Source organism: Crassostrea angulata, chromosome 10 (assembly GCF_025612915.1).
Source record: "Crassostrea angulata isolate pt1a10 chromosome 10, ASM2561291v2, whole genome shotgun sequence".
NCBI classification, from domain to species: domain Eukaryota; kingdom Metazoa; phylum Mollusca; class Bivalvia; order Ostreida; family Ostreidae; genus Magallana; species Magallana angulata.
The window spans coordinates 8,055,102-8,079,878 of NC_069120.1; the positions used below are offsets into that span (position 1 = coordinate 8,055,102).

Genomic DNA, 24,777 nt, shown 5'->3' on the forward strand with positions numbered 1-24,777 from the left:
ATATTCAGTTAGAAAGTTTGATGATTTTTTCTCTAATTACTGATATTTAACTCTAACAATATGTCTGTTTGTCTGCTATAAGATAAGGCTTTGGGGTACACCAGTGTTTATGGACAATGTGATTAAATCTAGCTACGAGTGTTCTTTATGAAGCATTTTACCACTATTGACTCTTGTCTGTTTAACAAGTTTAAAGGGGCATGGTCACGATTTTGGTCAAAAATTATTTTTACGATTTTAATGTTTACAATACTTAAGTAAGACATTTCTAATAAGCAACCAATATTTGACTGTCATTCGTTGAGTTATAAGCAAGTTACAGAGGTTACAATTATTTGCTCTGTAAACAAAGCTTTTGTTTACATTTTGATTGTTAAGGTGAAAATTCCCGTTTTAGACCTAAACTGAATGTGTTAAACATTAGGAGCTGTTTATTTATGCTTAAAATGAGTAAGAAGATACAAAATCAGCTTTAAAAGATTTTTTACAGATGTATTGAACCTATGTAAACTAAAACAGAGCACGAGCCTTGTTTACATTTCAAAGAATTGTGAGCTCTGTATCTTGCTTATAACACTACGTCTGACTCTCAAATTTCATTTTATTATTAAAAATGCACTCCTAAAGCACTGTAAATAATAAAAACAGAAAATAAAATTTGACCAAAATCGTGACCATGCCCCTTTAAATAATTTCAAAGTTTAAGATCCCGCAATCAACATGAAGTTCATTTGTTAAATCTAAAAGCTGGAAATAAAGTGGCTATATAATGAAACTCTAAAAAATACAAGACAACTAACGTCCCTTTGACAACTGTTCAATGAATATTTGTTACACATGGAATATATAGGACCCAAAACTAGGACTGTGAGATTTAATCCAAGCCTTGGTCTTTGTTAAACATCGAACGATTCTGCGAGTGGCTAATCGATCAAAAATGGCATATGTAAATCAAAAGTTCTACTTCATTCCACACACTTTAAGATGTCATCTTTAAGTTAAAATTAAAAATGCTGCCTACGGTGGATTGTGTTTGACTTCTGAAGAAGTTTTGAATTTGAAATTAAATTTAATTAATGCATTTGCATGTTCAAACAACAAGTATGGCATATATCGCTGAAATTCGAACCCAGTCATCACGGAAAGGTCCAAAAGAAAGTGGACATTCGTTCTTAAGATTTTGACAACCATTGATGACAATCTCAGCATGGTTTAATATTTAAAAGAAAGTTTCCGGTAAAGCTACACATAGCTAGTTCCTGAACTCTCCAGCAAGTTTGGTGTTTCCGAACTGATCATGGGTTCTAAGCTGCTGTATGCTTGCTTGCTGGCGGTCGTCCTGATCGTTGTAAATGTTTCTCAATCAGAAGGGTAAGATTTTTTTTTGCACATCCTGTTTAGAATTTACGGCTCTGACAACTGATTTTGACCCGAGTTTTCACATAAATAATGATTTTATTTACATTAAGAATCTTAGGGATAATAGTAACATTTTGTTTGTTTTGAACGTGAAATTAACAGGTAAGAGTTTACCGGTCTATGTTCGAGATGTTTATCCTGCGAAAGATTTTTTTCTTCAAAAATACAAATTTTCTGTCTATATCTCCATACAAAAACAAACAAGCACAAACGAGAGAATTAAGACTGAAACATTTCCTTCCTTTTCTTCAGAACATGGTGCCCCAAGCAAGCAGTTCGATACTCCTCACAGAAATACTGTACAAAACATTCCTGGTGGAATTGGTTCTGGTATGAACAATTATAATACGTTCTTTATTCGAAAGTTTTGGATACATTTTTGTACGCATTCAAATACAAAAGAAAGCATTTTTAAAAAAATATTGTAAAGAGGTTTGTGCCAAAACATTAATAATTGTTTTAAACAATCTTCTGATCAGTTTATCATATGGATACCGAAGAATTAGCCAGAGTTACATGAAGAGAGAGTGTTGTCCAGGATACAAAGGAACAGACTGTGCTACACGTGAGACACTTGTTATCATACAGTATTTCTGTTAATATATTTAATTTTTTTCTATATGATTGTTATTGTTGTGATTTCATCGCATAACTCAATTCAAGTGTATAACTTTTTAACAGCAATATGCCATACAAGATGTGGAACAGGGTTTATTTGTTCATCTCCCGACAAGTGTTCACCAGATCCTAATTATAAACCACCCACCACCACAACAAAAAAACCTACCCCAAGACCGACAACGAAGGCCCCTACCCCAAGACCGACAACGAAGGCCCCCACTGAGAGACCAACAACGAAGGCCCCCACTGAGAGACCAACAACGAAGGCCCCTAACGAAAGTCCAACAACGAAGGCCCCTACTGAAAAACCAGCAACAAAGGCCCCCACTGAAGGACCAACAACCATGGCCCCTACAGAAAAACCAAAACCTAACAACCCTACTGCTAAACCTACGCCAGACCATACTGCTAAACCTACGCCAAACAGTAAAACACAAAAACCGAATGAATCAAACTCAAACAAAGGAGGGAAGGGCAACAATTAGAAATTTCAACAGTTGATTGTTGACTACGATTTCAGCCTGAACAGTTTATTTGTTTTAATTTACAGATACATTGTGTGTGTGTGTGTGTATTGACTAAAACTTTTCGTGTTTTTACATATAAGGGCTGCCTTATAAATCCGTAGATTAAAATTATGGGATGCTTACTGTCTTTTAGTTCTAGATGAAAACAAAGGTCTATCTTTCTACTTACTAAATTGCACGTGATTGTTACTAGTTTATCAAAATAGATTGTCTAAAATTATGCATGTTAAAGAATTCTATATAATAAAGATTTCTACGTATTTTGCCTTTTTTGTCTTTCGCAAATAATTTATTTGGGGATTATTAGTCAAGAGCTGTCTCTTGCAACTATCATCAAAACCCGTTAAATATATATAAGCACAGTCAATTCTGAATATAAGGTATAAAAATTGGCGTACCTTATAGACAGTCGTATCAAACTTGTGTATGTATGCTTTCTTTATAGATATTATCAATAGTGATTAATTAAGGAATGAATTTAATTTCTACCTATGCTATACGATATAACATAACTTGGGGCAGTTTACGCTTTATAAACTGCGAAGCGGTTTATAAAAAAGCATTGCTTCACAATTATGAAAACTGAAAATTTTATTGACACTCGATGAAATAAACTGCAGCCCAAACTACCCAAAAAGAAACACATTCAATGGGATTTTTTATATGAGTCTTGTTTATAAATACATGTGTTAACTAACAGAAAATTAAATTACTGACTCCTTTTTAAATACATTGTGTTATGGGATTTTTCTATGAGTCATGTTTATTAATACATATGTTAAATAGTAGAAAATTAAATTACTGATTCCTTTTAAAATAAATTGTGTTATGGAAAAAACAACAAAAGATATATTTGTGGTAACAAGTGTTTAATTCAAAACTTTAAGTAAAAGCCATTACTTTTGATACTTTCAGTTTTACTCAACGAGAAATGCCTCGAAAAAACAATTCATTTCGTTTGGTGAAAAACGAACAAAAGAAACGCTACCTATATAAACTGGAATCGGGACCAAACTTGATTCGTTAGACATGGACAAGAAACTTATCTTCTACCTGTCAGTAGTTTTGCTGTTTGGGCAGAGTTATGCCTCAGACGGGTAAGTGTAAATTGTTTTTTTATCGTTATTGAATGTTTTGGAAAGAATCATCAAATAAGTTTGTTCTTAATTTTTGTATTAAAGTAGCAAACGATTATTGTTAAACATGATAAACGGACTTTGGCACGATTTCACGATGAATTCATTTTTTCATTTTTATTGTCTATAATGGATAATATGGATGTTTTTAATGCATTTTCAAAATTTGAAAGTCAAATATTAAGTTACAAGCGAGTTACAGAGGTTAGAATTCCTTGTTTTGTAAACAGCTTGTTATTGTTTACATATGCATTGTATTGGCATAAAATTCACTCTACTGTTGCTTTTGTTGTTGATAATAGTATTTAGGAACACATTCAATCAATTTATCTTGTTACCACAAGTTATTTTGTCAAAGAAATGATGATTTCCTTACTTCAATTATTTGTAAACAAATGTAAGACTCGAGCTTTGTTTACATAACACTGACTTCTTTCCTCAGTATCTCGCTTGTAACTTGATTTCTAGCATTGAATTTTTGGTCAAAGAAATGATGATTTCTTTACTTCAATTATTTGTAAACAAATGTAAGACTCGAGCTTTGTTTACATAACACTGACTTCTTTCCTCAATATATCTCGCTTGTAACTTGATTTCTAGCATTGAATTTTTGGTGAATCATTTAAAATAAACAAATAAATCATTTGATTCTAAAAACTTGAATATAATTTTTTTCATCTCAAATCGTGTCACTTAATGACTTATTATATCCGAATTTATATCCAACTAATGCTTATATTAACTTTCCGCTCTGGTCTCATTGATATCTACTGATATCAAAATACGTTAAAATACTGCTTTGTGAATATATAGACTATTTGGTTACTTTCATCGAATCTTAAAGTTGTTTTTATACATGGGATGCTGAGTTATTTAATTTTTTTCAATCAAATTATTTCAGTAACTTCTGTTACACGAGAGTCACTAAATACGCAGCGCAGCGGTACTGTTCGAGTTATTCTTGGTGGAACTGGTGGTGGTAAGTGGTTCCGAGTGACGGGATGCATTCCAAATTAGTTTTTGTAAAATGATTTGTTGTAGGGTACATGATGCATAAAAATTTGTTGCCAAAAAAGTGTTATTAAGTGCAATTTTTTGTATAACTTTAACCTATTCTTAAGGTTTATATATGCATGATTCAATCTAGGTTCGTATACATTGTATTTAAAGTTTCGGATATGAGCTCATTCCCATCCAATGGCCAGAAACTTCCTGGTTTAAAACCATTGTTGGATTACTGACGTCTTCATTTAAGATCATTATCATTCTTGTATCTTTGACTCGTTAATGTTTTAAGAAAATCAACTGATTGTTTTATTTTTCTGCATTTGATTGATAATTTATGCAGTGCATAATTTAAAAAAAAAATGTTTGTTTCATATATTTATAACTTATAACAAATTATTTAAAAAAATGAAATTTAATCAACGAGCATTTTAATATAAATCCATTGAGAAATGTATTTATTTCATAAACATTTTGGCATAGAGATTTTTTAGGTTTTTCACCTATATATTTTCTTATATTTTAATAAATGTGAAAAATAGTGTGTGTGTGTGTGTGTGTGTGTGTGTGTGTGTGTGTGTGTGTGTGTGTGTGTGTGTGTATATATATATGCTTTTGTTATCATATATCTGCTATAGACTATTCATTTTTTTTAAATTGTGACTTCTCAGCTGGAGCCACTCTTACAGAACGGCCTCTAATGGCTACAGCATGAAGAAAATGTGTTGTCCTGGATACCAAGGGAGTGACTGTGCCACTCGTAAGAACAAGCTAATACTAAATACACTTTTTTATAATCACCTGCCATTAAGAAAGTTCTTTACATAATAATTGTGATGATTTTTTCTTTTCTTTTTCTTAAATAAAGCTATATGCAATCCAGCCTGCACACAAGGCTACAGCTGCGCCTCGCCGAATGTCTGCAAACCTGACTTTATACCTGTGACTCCCAAGTAAGCAATGTTTTATATCTAATAGCTTATAGAGCTCAACCTTAGTTCACGTTCATGTTCATTTTTGTAAGTACTTTAAAGTTTAGCAGAACGTCGATCTACGTATCCTTTGTTATAATTTTTTTTTGCTCTTTGTTTCCAGACCACCGGTCCAAGACTGGTAATGTCCAATTTATCAGCAGACAAGATGAAATCTAAATCAACTGCGAAAATTGATTTGTAATGAAATATGCTGCTAGATATTGTAACGAACCCATTTATTAACAAAAAAAGAAGATATTAATACATACCTATGTATATAGTTTGCTTGTTGTGCACTGAAATTTAAGAATATTTTTACCTTCACTAAAATAAAGAATTTTTAAAAATGTACAATCATGCAACAAACATTATTAACATTAGTAGTATATGCTGTAAAACGGGGGGGGGGGACATTGGTGCTGTATATTATTGGGGTTTTTTTTTATAACAAGCGAATCTTCGATAATTATATTTGTACATGTGTGCCACATGTTGCGTCGGGTGTTTTAACGGTATGTAAGCATTTTTGTTTTAATATCATGTCATGTTTTCTCACAAACCATATGATAAAGAGTGGCAAAGCCGTACATTTGAGTTGGCTGCCGAAAGGATAGAAATATACCAATTTAAAACAGTCGAAGTGATCTTTCAATTACAAGTACTTAATTAAACAATACTACGTTTTCCTCGTTTAACTCTGAGGAATAACCATCTTTCTTTTATATATAAACAGAATAGCAATCGACGTGTTAGAAAGATGGATCTTGATGAATGAGTTAAAGATGACCAAATATTGAGAATATTAGTGTCAAACCTGAAGTAGCATTTTCAACATTGGTATCATAATGGGTATCATACCATGGATTAAACGATACATAACGTACTTTAATACCCACGGAACTATATAAGTCAGACAATCATTTATTGACACATTCATAACCTTTCATTGTAATTTTAAAAAGATTGTTTATCTTTTGCATGTTGTTCCGACCATTCTTTGTATAACTTTAACCTATTCTTAAGGTTTATATATGCATGATTCAATCTTGTTTCGTATACATTGTATTTAAAGTTTCTGATATGAGCTCATTCCCAATCAATGGCCAGAAACTTCCTGGTGTAGAGCAGCAATTGTTAGAGTACTGACGTCTTCATTTAAGATCATTATCATTCTGTATCTTTGACTCGTTGATGTTTTAAGAAAATCAACTGATCGTTTTAATCTTCTGCATTTGATTGATAATTTATGCAGTGCATTTTAAAAAAAATGTTTTATATATTTATAACTTATAACATATTATTTTTAAAAAAATAATCAACGAGCAATTGAATATAAATCCATTCAAAGAACAGCTGACCTCGTCACAGTAAATAAAAAAAAACAATATTGGCACAGACCCTAACGTTATATAAAAATTCTGCATCTTTACCAAATTTTCACAGGTTTGTAAATGGATTCTATACTTAGTGTGTTACATAGAATTAGCCAAAGTTCAAATAAGATATCATAGTAATAGCACTAATAGTAGCTTCTGTCTATAGCAATCTTATGTATCGACTTTTGCTTCTGTAGAAGAAATGTGGATGTAAAAAATTGTGTTATTTATTAAAGAGCTATTTAAACGTTCAAGTGTAGTAAAAACCAGTGAAACTTTTGAAAGAATAAAAGATTTTAGTAACCGTAAAGCTTATCAATTGTCAAATTGCAATAATAAATACGAGAGAAAAGAGTTACAAGCGTGCTGGAAGCATGCCTGGTATTCAAATTAATAAATGCACGGTTATTGTAAGCTTAAGTTATTCAATTTTAGAATCTCAAATATTCAAATGATAAAATATTTTATTTTATAATCAATACCTGTTTATTCCTACTCCGCTGAACGCAAGAAAGACTTCCGTCAATTTCCGGGAATAGACAGCAAAGCAGAAGACAGATAACGTAATAGTATAACTTTACCGGATCAGAGCCTCTAAATGGAACGCATGAATGGTTGTCATGTTACAGACGATCGTTCATCTGAATGAGTTTCTCCCTGACTCCATGACAGAACCACTTTTGTAATCAAATATCCACAATTTGGTTCTCCGGACAGTGCCTGATCCGTCCTCAACAACTGACGTTCTCATTTATCAAAATCCATCTTGCAAGAGTGATGTACGTTCATCATTATAAACGTTTGTATGGGCTGTCCGAAAATATGAATAGTATCCATATTTTACTTTTAATGCATAAATTTTCTTCTTCGACCGTAGATCTGTGATATATTTTAGACGGAAAAATAAAATAAGGAAACTTTGAGAATTCTATTTCTTTTAAGATGTTTGCTTAGAATGCGTGTGAGTGTGTGTGTGGGGTGTCTATGTCCCGCTAAAAAGTAGTTTTCTTAAATGGAGACAGCATTCATATTCCGACAAACTAAGCGGATTTGGACTTGGGTTTCACTGTTAAGGCCTTTTACTGTGCAACCTGGTTAGAGTTTGGTCCGGACTCGCCTTGCTATTTATGATTGGTTACGCTACCAAAATAGTAAACATAACATCAACAGGTGTTGTTGATATACGCCATTATTTACGTCGATACCCTGGTAAATCCGGTTTTGATTAGTCAACGAAACTATTGAATCGTTGTAGGTGTACATTTTACCTTTTTAAACATATGCACAATAATATTCTAGTTTTCCCCACTTTAATAAACAAATTGTATATCTGGCCATAGCAGGTTTAAAACCGGATAATTTTTTTTCATTAAAATTATACCTCAACACAGATGGTTGCATGTTTTGTCATCTAAAAACAGACGGTTTTAAACAAACAATATAAGTTATAAGTTATACCATGAACTGCTTTTGGTACAAACCAAACTATAAGAAACTAATCCTAGAAAACATACTATATTAATTTCTTAAACTCTCTGGAGTTTTGGAAAAAGGGTCTTGTAAGAAATGGTATTCATTGAGTATTCATTGAGTGTTTTGTAATGAAATATAGCGAATTTTATTACCACTTTTAAGGAAAAAGAATATATTCTATTTTAATATTTCTGTCAAAAATATATCACAGATCACTGAAGCAGATTTATCATTTACATTGTGAGCACTAACATTACTTCAGTGTCAGACCATAGAAAAGACCATCAAGATCTCGATTTTCAAAAATAAGATTGCGCAACTGTTGAGGGGGTAATGTGCATTGTCTGGAAATACAAAAAGAGTTCAGTGGATTTAGTATACAAAAGGAGTCTACCATAGACTTAGAAATTCTTTTATGGCTGGATGCTGTCTTTCACCTGTCACATGCCACTAATGACAACCATTTATGGCTTTTTTAGGCTTTTATTTTTAAAAGGTTGACAATCGATGATTCTTGCAACTTTTGATCAAGTAACTGTTATGATGATATATCTATATTTCTGATAAATAAATGACTTTAAGAATTTACTCTTGGCACCAAAAAACGAAATATAATGGAGGTTCTAATGGATATAATGTACGTTTTGGAAACAATGGTAATTAAGGCAAATACATTGATAAAAATTATTATCCATGAAAAGTTATATATGTTGTTGCTCTCTATATTCTAAGAACGCTGGAGAATGAGATTAATACAAGCAAACAAGAACAGTGCGACCTATTAGCCGTTTTGAATACACAAACCTTTCCCGTGGTTTGGCAGAATGCTTTTATTCTTAAAGTTTTAAACTTTAAAATACAAGGTATGGCCACCTGCATTAACTTTGTGAGTTGTTTTGTTAAAGTAATGTTTTTGAATGTTGTTTTCGAAGTCCTGCCATTTTGGACAAACTTGGATTTTTGTTTAAACTTCTATGCACAGTAAAATGAAAAATTCTTGTTGAAAAAAAATCAAAATTTCAACGCATTACAATCTGTTTTGTTTATATCTCAATCTGTTTCCGTGTCACTTGACATTCTATCGTTTTGCCAGTAGATTATGATATCATTAACCATGTGACTTGCGACAGCTTACGTTAAAAAATAGCACTTGACTTTTTAATAATAACAGGGTGTATTTCCAACATTCAACAACAAAAGATGGACAGAAAAGTTATATTTGTTTGTCTTTGCGTGACCGTCTTTTCTTCCTTGATCTCCTTCTCCCAGGGGTAAGAAATAAAATTACAGCAGACAGTTATTTGAAAATCATCTTCTTTTTTGAATGTAAATTATTAATTATACAAACATATTCAGTTTTGAATTAATCATTTTATGGTGATTGTTGTGTACCTGTGTTGCCAATCATTATAACTTTGACTACTAGCGATCTTATGGTTTTTAAATTTGATCATCGAATGTAATCATTTGTAGTTTATATGGGCATTTACAATGGTTTTCCTTTAATTGGTGAAACTTATCAAAACAGTGAAATATGTTAAGATTGTATTCTTTAATTCATTTTAGTGGTTTTTGCAGCAGAATTCAACATCATTACTCTTTTCAACGTTACTGTGCATACCATACCTGGTTCGGATGGTATGTAACATATAAATGATACATGTTTGTAAAACTTGCAAAATTATCTATCAAAAAAGATGTTAATTTTTTTTTACATTAAAGGTTAAACACAACATTTTAATCTAACAAATTGATTACTACAAAGCATGGAGTTATCAGTGCAGTCATTTTGGGTATTTCGACTTAAAGTGATATCAGAACCTATTTTGTAGTATCAGAAAATAAATTTAAATTTCAAAATATCGGTTCTGAGATCAACATAACCACTTTCTTTTTTATAAAAAAGAAGAGTTTTTGAGGTTAAAAATTCATTTTTTTGATATTAGAAAATGCCTCATAATATTAAACAGCGTCATTCAGATGTGTAATGGATATTTTTCGTTTAATTGTTTTTGCTTATGCAAAGCAATTATATTACAATGCCAGGGCTATTAAAAAACTTGATTATGGTAGCGGAATAATTCTTGTTTCTGCACTTTTCCTCTGTGTTCATACAGATAGCGTGTGCATGCGATGCACTATAGGGTATAATCTGGGGTATAACTAGATTTTTAAAGAATTCAAAGAATGAACTAAAATAATGAAATGGTTTATTTACTTTTTTTTAAACTGTAGGAAAACAAATCAAACTAATTCGTGTATAACATTTTGCGTGCTTTTTTTTTGGTTTTGCTTTGTTTGTTTTGAATTTTAAAAATTTATTGAAAAATCACCAAAACATTTTTCATTTAAAATATTTTGTCAAGCCTTGTGATTTATCAACAATATTTACCTAAATTAAATTCTATGTATTCTATGATACTTTTTCCCCATTGTGAATAAAAATAAGAAATCGGCAAAACAAAACTTAATCTTAGAGAATAGCTGCTATACAACAATGGATCCAGATGAAGATGCATCTTAATATGTCACCTAATATTAAGCGACTCAGAAAACCTGAAGTTTTTAAAACATGTTTCAATGTTCATTTGAAAATATGAAGAGGCCTTAATGAAAGCAAAGGCGACTCCAATCTTATTATGAATAATCGGTGTATAAAAAAGATCATTTCTATACTATGGAAATAACCAAGCCTGCAACTTCCGCCATTTTGATCTGTTTATGTCAACCCGAAGTGGCCAAAGTTTGCTTTATGCAAAATAAGCATATTTCTTAGCTGTTCAGTTTGAAGTGTAAACTGTTTATTGAAATAAAAATTTGGTTTAAAATAACCATAGTTTGAAACACAAGTTATTTCCGACCGAGATAATGAACATACGACGAAGGCGTCGATTTAGACGGAGAGCGCTCATGACTATATTTGTTTTTTTCTTTCTTAAAGCCTACATTACGGATACCTACCAATATCAGTTTCCGACGTTGTGATGGGATGCTGTACTGGTTTTGAAGGAAGTGACTGTAGAACGCGTAAGAAATGATTGCTTTGCGATTGAAATTTAATGCCTTTTAAACATCAATTGACTAACTTAACTAACCTTTGCCTTGTAGCAATCTGCCAGACACCATGTGAACCTGGGTATATGTGTACTTCTCCGGATGATTGTACTGTAGATACAACTTTAATCGGTGAGTTTTTATCAACAGCCTGATCCTTCTTGGGTTTTTTCCATCATACTAATATTCAGCACATTAATAAATTTCAGGCACTACGAACGCCCCCATCAATACCAATACTGCGGTCAATGAAACTACCAGTGCTACTGTTGAACCTAGTAATAGTCCCAGTACTGAGCCAAGTGAAAATGTCAACTAGCTGATGTCCTTGATTCTCTTAAATTAGTTTGGGAGCATCGCTCACTCATCAAACGGCAACAATGTAAAATGTAACTCGCAGTCTTTGTTTTTTTTTAATACAATACGCAAATGAATAAATGTCAATGCATTCAACAATCGATTCGGATTCTTAATTCTAACGAAAACGAATAATATAATGTTGCTTTCTAAATTTAATTACAGTGGGGTTTTTTGTGTGGTTTTTTTTGTAGTAACATTCTCTGTTTAATTCTGTTGTCAATATCACAAGAGGTAACAGGAATAATATTGGAATATTATGTATATACCAAGCTTCTTAATATGAAGAATGTATGATTACGTTAAATGTATCATGTGTTCAATGGTGAAATTTTACAGGAATCTTATTAATGATTCAAATGTCGACTACCAAATATATTATATTTGGCAAGAACAAATGTACATGTACATTAATTGTATATTGAGACTTCATATAATTGTCCATTAAAAAAAGTTATACATCAGTAGATATTCTTGATAATGTACAAATAATCAAACAATATGAGTGTGTAGACTATCGTTTTTAAGATCGCGCGGATGCATATCTTTTACTATTAAAAGCCATTATGTATATATAAAATATACCGGTATGAAGAATTAGGTCTGAGGAGGATTAAAAGAGCTTGGTAACAATTTTGGTTAATACTTATTTTCTCGTTTTTAATGTTCACAATGTTTAAGATAGGTATTTCTAATAGACAAAAATAATTCAATGCCAGTCGTCAAGTTACTAGCGAGATACAGAGCCCATAATAATTTTGTATGTAAACAAAGCTCATGTTCCGTTTTTGCTTAAATTTTTAATTCCGAAAAAAAATCCAGATTTAGGGTCATTCGTGATTCAATGTGATAAACGTGATAAATGTGAAGTAATCATTTATGTATCAAAAAGGAAAAACAGATTAAAAATCAGCTTGAAAAGGAACTTTTACCGGTATATTGAACCAATATAAATAAAACCATGGCACGAACGTTGTAAATAAAACAAAGATTTCTAAGCTCTGAATTTTGCTTACAACTCTACGACAGACAATCAAATTTTGGTCAATCATTAATAATGCTCAAATTAAGCATTGTAAACAATAAAAATTGAAAGTCCAAAATCGTGACTATGCCACTTTAAAGAAAGAACTTTGCCAATTCATTAAAAGAGTTTAGAAAGGGTATCAGGTGTGATGGATGATACGTCTTATTGCTTGTATATATTGATCCCACAGATACAAAGAATCAAATATAGGAAACTCTTGTGACATAGATCAATGCATTTTCGGATGTTCTATTCCATTTATATGCCCTTATATGCACTCTGTTGGCCTGTTTAATGTCCAGAAATGAAATTTTACATGAATTAATGCATCTTTACTGTATTAGGTATAGAGCCCTGCCCTGACAACTAATGGCTCGTATCTAATGATTTTCAAAAGTAAAGTAGATACATGTACTTTCTTGATAATACTAGCCCTACATCCCGTTTGCCTGCTCAACGCCCAGGATGAAGGAATTTTAAAGAAATTGATGCATATACACTGTATTAATAACTAGATTTTAACTTAGAGTAAATACCAAGTTATTACATTTATATAAAAAAGAGAATGTGATGTATAGCTTATTGATCAGTTATGATTCATTGTATTCGAAAAAAATTGTATAATTGTCAAATATGATTGAAGATTATTTCTCATAAAGCGAAATTATTCTTAATATGACACACGTCAGATATTTCATAATTGTGATTTTTTATAATAATTTATAGCGACTGTGACAAATAAATGTTTGAATATCATTCGACACAAAAAGCAGACGTATCAGAAAATGGTCAGTACACCGGCGTACGTCATGCATTGCATCGTATTTATCTTGAGTCAAAATTTTAACCATTTACTAGATACTTACTAATCCTATATTGAGATTTAAAATGCAAAGAGAGCAACAAGAAAGGGAAAACATCCTAAATTACATTTTAAAATAAAAGTTGTTTGCGTTACGAAGTATAGCGAAAAATAATTGTCCTGACGACATTTAAACAATACCGAAAGTGTGGGGTTACTAAGTTTAACTTGTTATGTAGTATTTAGCCAATGAAATTTCAGTATTGGGTGTACGTGTTCGAATTGATTCATGGGTTGTCAGTAAGGTTCACTTTCTGGCGCACGCCGTCCCGAGCAAGTCGTGTTTTTCGTCATGGACGCCAGACAAATACAAAGCTCAATTTCTGAAGAAGTAAACAGAGTTGTTTCACATCAGCAGTCCGAATTGTTAAACAGTTTGCAAAATATGATGGACAGTCGTTTGTCAGTTTTTCAGCAAAACATTCAACAAATTTCCGCGTCTCAAATAAGCAAAATTGAGGACAATTTGAATGAACATTATGTGTTTCGTAAAAAAGGAAACGAGAATCTGTATAAACATGAAGCCCGAGTGTTCATTAAGTTGGAGGAGGCCAGAGAACATTTAAAGTGCGGGAGCGACGATGGAGTGGAGTCGGCAAAGAGCAGTATCGCTGAAGGTATTGAGATGGTTAAAAATCGTCAGAAAGTGATTAAGTTGGCAGATTCGTCCCAGCTTGATTGGAAAATAGTGCAAGAGTATCAGGCAAACCCCATAGCAGACGATTCGGATGATGAGAAGAAGATGTACAGAGCACAGATTAGAGCCGAGCGGAAAGTTTTCAGCGGGAGAAAACGACAGAGATTCGAACCCTATCAGAAGAAACCGGCGACCGTCACCCGCATGGAGACAGATGAAAGATCAACGAGCAGTGGAAAACCCGGCAGATGTTTTGACTGCGGAGCTAAGGGACATTGGAGTCGGAATTGTACGAAGAAAGATGACAAAGCAAACAAGATAAGTGAAAATTTAGATAATTTTTTGCCTAATTCAAATCTGGCGCTTTTAATGATATAAGTAATATCATATCTCCAGTTGGTCGTTTAAGATCATGTTACAATGAATGGGAGAAAATTGGGACAGGTAAAACAATATTAGATATTATAAAGACAGGATATAAAATTCCATTCAAAACAAATCCTTCTTCTATTGAATTAAACAACAATAGGTCAGCGAGAGATGAATCAGAATTCGTCACAGGTGAGATAAGGATTTTGATAGAAAAGGAATGTGTGGCACGGGTAAGGGAAAAACCAACAGTTGAAATTCTTTGACGGTGGCCAACAATAGAAACGGTAAGCGAAGGTTGGTACTGGATTGCAGGCACGTGAATCCTCATTTGCACAAGTTTAAGTTTAGATACGAAGATGCTGTCACTGCAAAAGAAATGCTTAAAATGGCAGATTTTATGTTTACTTTTGACTTAAAATCAGTCTATCACCATATAGAGATTTACGAGGAACACCGACAATATAAGGTTTCTCATGGGAAGAAAGTGGCAAAATTTCATATTTCGTATACAATGTATTACCTTTTGGCATTTCTGCAGGAGGGTACATTTTTTCAAAAGTTCTTAGAGAACCGGTGAGGCATTTAAGATCAGAAGGAATAAAATTATAACATTTTTAGACGACGGTATAGCAGCAGGCAGCAGTTTCGAAGTGACATCAAAAGTAAGTTATTCAATAAAAATGCTTTTTCAAAATTTGGGTTTCTTGTTTGCAGACGACATATGTAATTGGATTCCAAGTCAAAACTGTGATTGGTTAGGTCTGCATTGGAATACAGAGAAAAGGTCAAGTTCACATCAGCAACGACAGAATTTATCGTCTAAATTTGTGTTTAAATACGTTACATGGTGAGGTACAGAAAAATGTATTGTATTTTCGTGCAAAATTTTTGGCAAAAATTGTTGGTTAAATTATTTCCATGAAAGTTGTTTTTGGTGATATTGTTAGAATGAAAACAAGATTTTTGTATTACTGCATATCAAGCAAGGCTAGCTGGGAAGCTCAGGTAAAAATAACAGCAGATGCTTTGAGAGAAATTGAATTTTGGAGAAAAAGTGTTTCAATTTTGAATGAAAACGGTTGTTTCATTGATTTTGTACGTGCATCAGATGTATGCAGCTTATTCTTATATTGTGACGCCTCGGATGTAGGCTTTGGTGGTTATTTTGAATGTATCAATGATAACAATGAAAATGTTTTTATGGGGAGTGTAGTAGGAAATTGGACAGCAGAAGAAGCGATGCAGAGCTCAACATGGAGAGAATTAGAAACCGTTAACAGGGTCATGAAAAGTAAAGTCAGTATTATAAGAAATTCAAAAAATGTTATGTCAGACAGTAAAAATGTTGCAAAAATTATGCAAGTTGGGAGCAAAAAGCCATATTTGCAAATCATTGCAAGCCAAATATTTGAAACTTGCACTGAAAACAGCACTCAAATAAGTAATGTATGGAAGCCCAGAAATGAAAACAAAAGAGCAGATTTCTTAAGTCGTGCGACTGACATGGACGATTGGTCAGTACACGATGATGTGTTTCACAGTTACGGAAAACTATGGGGTATGCATACTGTTGATAGGTTTGCTGCACATTACAATAAAAAGTGTGAAAGGTTCAATTCTAAATATTGGTGTCCTGGTACAGAGGCAGTAGATGCGTTTACCCAGGTTTTTGGGTAAGTGAAAATAACTGGTTAGTTCCTCCGCCCAGTTATATACCAAGAGTTATTAACAAAATGATAGCAGAGAAGGCTACAGGTACATTGATCATTCCGGAATGGAAGTCATCCTCATATTGGCCTTTGATATTTGAGGGAAACGGTTATAAAAGTTTTGTAAAATTTTGTTATTATTTACCTGACAAAAAATTGATAACGCATGGCAAGAGTAATAAATCAGTTTTTGCAAAATTTCCACTGAAGTTTAAGATGTTGGTATTGAGAATACAGTTTTAGAAATAAATACATGTTTTAATTTTTTTTATAAATGATATTTCATTTTGGTGATGACTAGTTTTTTCCAGGACTAGGAGTACAGTCACATATAAACAAAGCAGTTACCGATAGCGGCGTTTCATTGGACAGCAAATTGGGGACTTTCAGCGAGCACATGTGTGGGTACCTTTTATAATCAAAGAGTGACAGTACCAACAAGACCTACAAACATGGTTTTTAACGATGGAAAAGTTCATAAATGACCACGAACACAGTGAGATTCCAGCAATTCATGTTGCTTTATATATTACTTATTTGTTAGATTCTGGTGCTTCGTATTCTACAGTAAACACTGCAATTTATTCAATAAAATGGATGCATGAAATCAGTGGTTATCCAGATCCCACAGATAATTCCTTTGTGAAATCACTACAAGAGTCGGCTAAACGATTCACGGGAAGAACAGTGCGCAGAAAGGATCCCGTCGACCGTCAGATGCTACAGACATTGTACGATTTGCATACAAATACTAGTACTACGGACGTTCTTATGCTTAGAAATTTAGCCATGATTTTGATAGGTTTTGCCGGATTTTTAAGATTTGACGAACTAAGTTCCTTGAAATGTAAAGATGTCATCGTTGAACAAAATTATTTACAATTTTTTTTTTGAAAAATGCAAAAATGATCAATACAGAGATGGAAACGAAGTACTCATTGCAAAAGGTTCTACTAGTGCTTGCCCATATGACATGTTTTTACGTCATACAAAGGAGGCAGAAATTGATACGTGTTCTGATCATTTTATTTTCAAGCCCGCTTTAAGAAGCAATGGTTTTTCCAAATTAGTGACAAAAAATAAAAAGCTTAGTTATACTGCAGCAAAGCAAAATATTGTTAATCTTTTAAAAACTGTAGCTCCAGATTTAAATATCGGTCTACACTCCCTTAGATCAGGAGGGGCAACTGGTACTGCAAATGCTAGTGTCAATGAAAGGTGTTTACAAAGACACGGGCGATGGAAATCGGTGTCTAGCAAAAATGTTTATGTGAAGGATTCTGTAGAAAAAAGGTTATATGTGTCAAAACAATTGTAATTATGATTTTTTTCTCCTTTTCTTTCCCTTTCTTTGGTAATGTGTAGGGTCAGCCTGTTCGGTGCGCTGCAATGCAATTAAAGGATGTTTTTATTACGTGTAAGTTATGAAATGAAGTGTGGACCAAAAGTTTTTCGCGTTACGAAGTATAGCGAAAAAATAATTGTCCTGGCGACATGTAAACAATTACGAAAGTGTGGGGTTACTAAGTTTAACTTGTTATGTAGTATTTAGCCAATGAAATTTCAGAATTGGGTGTACGTGTTCGAACTGATTCATGGGTTGTCAGTAAGGTTCACTTTCTAGCGCACACCGTCCCGAGCAAGTCGTGTTTTTGTCTAGTTTTTTTTTTATTATATATATAGGTCTATTTCATATTTCTTAGTTCTATAAATTATTCCAAGAGTGAGGTTCCGCCACTCGCATGTTTGCTGACTCCGCATTTGGCCGCGGATACACAGGTTTCCATAGGATTTTTTTAAACATCTGTTTTTTATCTATGGTTTTTCCTGGGTGGCGGAGGAGGCTTAAATCATGTTATACCATAGTATTATGGATGCACATATTGTTAATTTATGTAACTTAATATTAATTCCTTGTCCAATGGCTTGTTTATGTGTTTGAAAAATAAATCTGGCGTCGGCCTGCTCGGTGCGCTGCAATGCAATTAAAGGATGTTTTATTACGTGTAAGTTATGAAATGAAGTGTGGACTCTAAATTAAGTTGCATATAATAATAAAGCTTTGAACTGTGTACAAATACTGACTTTAGGTCTAAGGTGGCTTCATGATTCCGGAACCTGACAGACATGTATATGGCTAATAAATCATAAAAACAAAATTTGTAAATGGTTATTGATTTCATATTTTGTGCGACAAAACAACTGGCACTTTTGGAGTTATGATATTTAACCATTCACTTTTGTTTCCATATGAGCATACCTTAATAAATTCTAGGAAGGGGTATGATTTTTATTATAATTAAAAAAAAATAACATGAAAAGGGACAAAATCCTTTTGATTCCAATTATATAAATATTGATTATGTTGGTTTGTAATAAGATGACTACGAGAATTCTCTTATTTCATTTTAATAATCGTGAGTAAGAATACCGGTAACATGTTACAATCGCATGTTCATTTGATGAATTAGAAATATAGCAAATCAAAAAGCAAAAATACAATATATTTTGAATCTGCGAAAAGAGAGGTTTGAGCTTGTCTGATCTAAATGCTCGAGTGAATATGTTTGATCGAAATGGTTTTCTCTGTAATAGGTGATGTCGTTTCCTTTAATATTTGTTATCTTTTTCCTACAACTCCTTGGCGATTTTCAGACAAACGTGGCATAATGCAAAGTTTGTCCACAAAGAGGACCACACCCTTCTCAAAAGAGAGACTATAAGAAAAAAAAATGAAAATAAAATTAAGTGATTTTTAAAAAAAGAATCTTCATGTTTTGTTTAAAAAAACCAGTCATATAAAAACTAAACATTTTGGCAGTTGCCCAACCTGACATAGCGACATACGGAGAAAACTTGTTTAAAATAACAAATTAAAGCTGTTAGTGAATAATTTTCATTTAAAAGAAATGTAGCATGACGATAATTAAGATATTTCATTACCATTAAGAAATTGCAATAAAAATTTCAGTTACATTTTTGTTTGAAATTAGTTAAAATATATGTGCAAATACCAAAACATTTTTCTTTTTTATTTGATATTGTAAAACACATCAGCCATAAACTTGAGTTGGACCTTTATGCTCAGGTGAGCGATGCTTTCTAAAAAAGATTTCAAATGTATTAAGTGTGAAATAGATTCACATTCGTGTTTGATCAATAACATTTCCTATGGCCATCTGACTATTTAAGGGTTGGAAAATTTATAAATTGTCTACATCTTACAACCAATATGGATAAACAGTGGATAATAGGAAGTGTTGGTGGTTTGGTCACGTGTGGTAATGTTTGTTTTACTGATTTCTCCCTCCCAGGGGTAAAGAAAAATCTTTATTTACTTTTTTTTATTAAGTAAAATTTATTTTACGCTATTTGACACTCATAAATTTGAGATGTTTAATTTTCTTGTACATTAGGATGATACGATACTTTTTTGTGTACTGTGAAACATGGAAACTTCATATCAATGTCAACAGAACTTAAATGGTCATTTTTTTTTCGAAACGATCAGTTCCTAAACAAACATTTGAAATAAATTGAATCATCTTATTTTCAATATCAGGATAATTCTGTTCTAAAGGCGAAGAAACACCTTGGTGATAAAGCACAAAAAGTAATGTACGGCATTACTTGGGTTAGAAAAAATTGGATTATATGATTTACCGTTTGACTGACAGCTTCCTTTATTTGACAAAATGGTTACTCCTGATCTGTTTTATGGATGCAAAATATGGGGTTTCAAAAATATTGATACTATCGAACGTTTAAACTTTAACTGTTAAATGTAGTACTTCACATTTGATGTTATATGAAAAAAATGGATGTTATCCACTTCATATATATTTTTACAAGAATGATTTCGTTTTGGGAGAGATTAATATGCGGAAATGATGACGTTATGTAAAATCATTTTTATGCATCTGTTCATTTCTCATCTTTTGTTTACATTTCAAGATGTCAACATTAGCATTTTCTCCCCATTCTTGATGTTTGTGAGTGCAATAAAACGACGGCATCCTAACATCCAGACATGTCTTAAACTTATTAGAACCCGATACTCTTAATGAAGCAGTTGGTCAATTGCTTATATGTCATAGTTAGTTAACAGTGTTTCGGCGGTATTAATAGCACATGTCATTTTTGAATTGTAATAAGGCCCGCCTCGTCAGGAGTTCACCTTATGCATTAACCAATTTATCTATTTGAACTTCATTTGGTTTTAATTTGGATCTAATGATTAGATCACCTATATTTTTTTGTTTACTGTATGCAACCATAGGAGTTGTTGTGAATAATTTTTTGCATACTTCGTCATGTTGTATGTTATCCCAGTATTTCATAAGTCGTTTTCTTTTTTGTGCAAATTTGTCAAAATCTCTTTTGTTTCAGGCATTGTGCGACTTAGGACTTGATATAAATTTTAGTCCTTTACTTAGAAGAGAGTGTTCAGCACATGTCAAACAATGTTTTGAGAAGTTTAAAACTTGCATCTCAGTTTTCTTTAAATTCTTTAGCTGCAAGTTACGAGCAGAGATAGATCAGAGCATTTTTTGGCTGCAAGTTACGAGCAGAGATAGATCGTACTCGAAAAAGTAGCTTTTTAGATTTCTGTTCTCTTTTAAAACGTCTACCCATTTTGTCAGTTACGTTGATAAAACTAGTTGATAAAGCTAGTTCCTGAATTCTCCAGCAAGTTTAGTGTTTCCGAACTGATCACATGGGTTCTAAGCTTCTGTATGCTTGCTTGCTGGCGGTCGTCCTGATCGTTGTCAATGTTTCTCCATCAGAAGGGTAAGATCTTTTTTTTTTGCACACCGTGTTTAGAATTTAAGGTGGCTCTATACACCATTTTTTGATGACGCAGTACGCAAAAAAGTAAATCTGGAAACATGCATTTCCGGTACTGGCTGATTTAAACTGAGGTGAATTGTATGGGAACCGCTATTTTGAAAAATGTGTTAAATGAATAGATTTAATTTGATAATTGGAAAATTCATTACTTACAAGTAATGTGGTATGTGACACCTTCACGTTGTGTGGTATTATTTATCGAAATAAACAATAAAATAAAGTATAAATTTTTAAAGAGTTTCTTTAGCATCATCGATATGTTACACCGTAGCGCAGTGGGTTAGTGGGTTCACTACAAACCAGTAGGTCATGAGTTCGATTCCCGTTGAGAACAATAAATTTTTTAACTTTCCAAAAATTTCTAAAACGTATTTTTTGGTTGAATACCGTGAAAGAAAATTCTAAACAGGCGAAAATATTTCAATTATAATATACTTTAATGCACATTAATATCGACACCTAACGGGGATGAGAGGGTTGCTTTGAATTTCTCTCAGGTTGGGATACATAAATCCTATTAGCCTAGTCAATGTTCCCCTTTATTTATTTGACTTAGTTTTGCACTAAAGCGAATATATTCACTTATACAGGGCAAAGTCTATAATGAAATATGCATGTATTTATCATTCCAACATTATATTTAGGAAATTTTCTTCAACTCAGAAATGAAAAGTCCCCAAGGTGTTTGGGCCTTGGGACTTAGGAACGATAACCCTTACATGAGGAACTTTCATACCAAATAAAATTTTAAATATTTTTTGTGTTTATTTGCAATTGTTTTCATTCAATTTTTTATTTCACATTTATTAAAATACATTTTCTTATAACATCAAGCAACTTTTTCAGATGATTTGTCATCAGAGTAAGAAAATATGAAAAAATATGTTTTGGGGAAATACTAAAAAAAATTGCAATAATAACATTTTTGAATGTTAAGAAGTGTTATATTTTTTTTTATGTGTCCGAAGGAAATATCCATCATATGACAAAATAATTTCTCTCAATTTGTTGATAGCTGTCTTTTTAAAAAATATTTTACAAAAACACGAAAAAACATTAAAAAATTCTTTAAAAATACCTATAGTATCCCTATCGTCATTTTGATATTTGATAAGTATATGTTTTGTGGTCTTCTATTGAAAATTTGAATAAACTGTGGGTGTATAGAGCCACCTTAAGGCTCTGACAATTGACATAGACCGAGTTTTCACATAAATAATTATTTTATTTACATTAAGAATCTTAGGGATAATATAGTAATATTTTGTTTGTTTTGAACGGGAAATTTACCGATAAGAGTCTTACCGGGGTTTTTTTATGTTACAACAAAAGATTTTTTTTCAAAAAGACAAATTTTCTCTCTTTATTTCCATTCAAAGAGATACAGCCACAAACAAGAGAATTGAGACTGAAACTCTATTTCTTTTTAATCTGAATTTCCTTCATTTTCTTCAGAACATGGTGCCCCAAGCAAGCAGTTCGATACTCCTCACAGAAATACTGTACAAAACATTCCTGGTGGAATTGGTTCTGGTATGAACTATCACAATTCCTTCTTTATTCGAAAGTTTTGGATAAATTCTTGTACGCATTCAAATACAATTTTTTTTAAAATATTGTAAAGGGCTTTGTGCCAAAATATTAATAATTGTTTTAAACAATCTTCTGATCAGTTTATCATATGGATATTGAAGAATTAGCCAGAATTACATGAAGAGAGAGTGTTGTCCAGGATACAAAGGAACAGACTGTGCTACACGTGAGACACTTATTGTCATACAGTGTCTATGTTACTATATTTAATTTTTTTCTATGTGATTGTTATTGTTGTAATTTCATCGCATAACTCAATTCAAGTGTTTAACTTTTTAACAGCAATATGCCATACGAGATGTGGAACAGGGTTCATTTGTTCATCTCCCGACACATGTTTACCAGATCCTAATTATAAACCACCCACCACAACAACAAAAAAACCTACCCCAAGACTGACAACGAAGGCCCCTACCCAAAGACCGACAACGAAGGCCCCTACCCCAAGACCGACAACGAAGGCCCCTACCCCAAAACCGACAATGAAGGCCCCCACTGAGAGACCAACAACGAGGGCCTCTACTGAAAAACCAGCGACAAAGGCCCCCACTGAAAAACCAGCGACAAATGCCCCCACTGAAGGACCAACAACCATGGCCCCTACAGAAAAACCAAAACCTAATAACCCTACTGCTAAACCTACGCCGGACCATACTGCTAAACCTACGCCAAACAGTAAAACACAAAAACCTAATGAATCAAACTCAAACAAAGGAGGGAGGGGCAACAATTAGAAATTTGTAACAGTTGATTGTTGACTACGATTTCGGCCTGAAACAGTTTAATTGTTTTGATTTACAGAAGATTTTTTTGGTGTGTATTGGATTCAACTTTCCGTGTGTTTTAGATATAAGGGCTGCCTTATAAATCCGTGGATTAAAATTATGGGATGCTTACTGTCTTTTAGTTCTAGATGAAAACAAAGGTCTATCTTTCTACTTACTAAATTGCATGTTATTGTTACTAGTTTATCAAAATAGATTGTCTAAAATTATGCATGTTAAAGAATTCTGTATAATAAAGATTTCTACGTATTTTGCCTTTTTTGTCTTTCGCAAATAATTTATTTGGGGATTATTAGGCAAGAGCTGTCTCTTGCAATTATCATCAAAACCCGTGAAATATATAAGCACAGTCAATTCTGAATATAAGGTCTAAAAATTGGCATACCGTATAGACATTCGTATTAAACTTGTGTATGTATGCTTTATTTATAGATATTATCAACATTATTTAAGGAATGAATTTAATTTCTACTTATGTTACACGATATAACAAAACTTGGGGCAGTTTACGCTTTTTTGGTTTATAAAAAAGCATTGCTTCACAATTATGAAAACTGAAAATTTTATTGACACTTGATGAAATAAACTGCAGCCCAAACTATCAAAAAGAAACATATTCATTGGGATTTTTGATATGAGTCTTGTTTATAAATACATATGTTAACTAACAGAAAATTAAATTACTGATTCCTTTTTAAATACATTGTGTTATGGGATTTTTCTATTAGTCATGTTTATTAATACATATGTTAAATTGTAGAAAATTAAATTACTGATTCTTTTTTAAATAAATTGTGTTATGGAAAAAACAACAAAAGATATATTTGTGGTAACGAGTGTTTAATTCAAAAGTTTAAGTAAAAGCCATTACTTTTGATACTTTCAGTTTTACTCAACGAGAAATGCCTCGAAAAAACAATTCATTTTGATTGGTGAAAAACGAACAAAAGAAACGCTACCTATATAAACTGGAATCGGGACCAAACTTGATTCGTTAGA

At 32.5% G+C, this 24,777-nt stretch overlaps 4 protein-coding genes and 1 pseudogene across 5 annotated transcripts; all 5 read left to right on the plus strand.

Annotated features, from left to right (window-relative positions):
* The first annotated feature begins 1,148 nt into the window (after window positions 1–1,148).
* On the plus strand, window positions 1,149–2,827 carry LOC128167045 (salivary glue protein Sgs-3-like). The gene is made up of 4 exons (XM_052832543.1): window positions 1,149–1,371; window positions 1,672–1,749; window positions 1,899–1,984; window positions 2,101–2,827. Exons 1-4 carry the CDS (start codon window positions 1,298–1,300, stop codon window positions 2,523–2,525), a joined length of 663 nt encoding a protein of 220 aa, XP_052688503.1. The 5' UTR covers window positions 1,149–1,297; the 3' UTR covers window positions 2,526–2,827.
* Window positions 2,828–3,492: 665 nt separating this feature from the next.
* Window positions 3,493–6,004, plus strand: LOC128167048 (anterior pharynx in excess protein 1-like). The gene is made up of 5 exons (XM_052832546.1): window positions 3,493–3,664; window positions 4,605–4,682; window positions 5,380–5,468; window positions 5,577–5,661; window positions 5,804–6,004. Exons 1-5 carry the CDS (start codon window positions 3,597–3,599, stop codon window positions 5,823–5,825), a joined length of 342 nt encoding a protein of 113 aa, XP_052688506.1. The 5' UTR covers window positions 3,493–3,596; the 3' UTR covers window positions 5,826–6,004.
* A 3,629-nt stretch (window positions 6,005–9,633) lies between these two features.
* LOC128167046 (uncharacterized) lies at window positions 9,634–12,564 on the plus strand. 2 transcript variants are annotated; one of them, XM_052832544.1, is made up of 5 exons: window positions 9,654–9,802; window positions 10,098–10,169; window positions 11,473–11,558; window positions 11,640–11,717; window positions 11,795–12,555. In XM_052832544.1, exons 1-5 carry the CDS (start codon window positions 9,732–9,734, stop codon window positions 11,902–11,904), a joined length of 417 nt encoding a protein of 138 aa, XP_052688504.1. In that variant the 5' UTR covers window positions 9,654–9,731; the 3' UTR covers window positions 11,905–12,555. The 2 variants fall into 2 exon arrangements, with proteins under 2 accessions (XP_052688505.1, XP_052688504.1); XM_052832545.1 differs by lacking the exon at window positions 10,098–10,169 and having other exon boundaries at window positions 9,634–9,802; window positions 11,795–12,564.
* A 1,481-nt stretch (window positions 12,565–14,045) lies between these two features.
* On the plus strand, window positions 14,046–15,220 carry LOC128167043 (uncharacterized). Its single transcript, XM_052832542.1, has one exon. The coding sequence runs from the start codon at window positions 14,124–14,126 to the stop codon at window positions 14,844–14,846; it is 723 nt and encodes a 240-aa protein (XP_052688502.1). The 5' UTR covers window positions 14,046–14,123; the 3' UTR covers window positions 14,847–15,220.
* A 6,046-nt stretch (window positions 15,221–21,266) lies between these two features.
* On the plus strand, window positions 21,267–24,027 carry LOC128167044 (uncharacterized; annotated as a pseudogene).
* The last annotated feature ends 750 nt before the right edge of the window (window positions 24,028–24,777 follow it).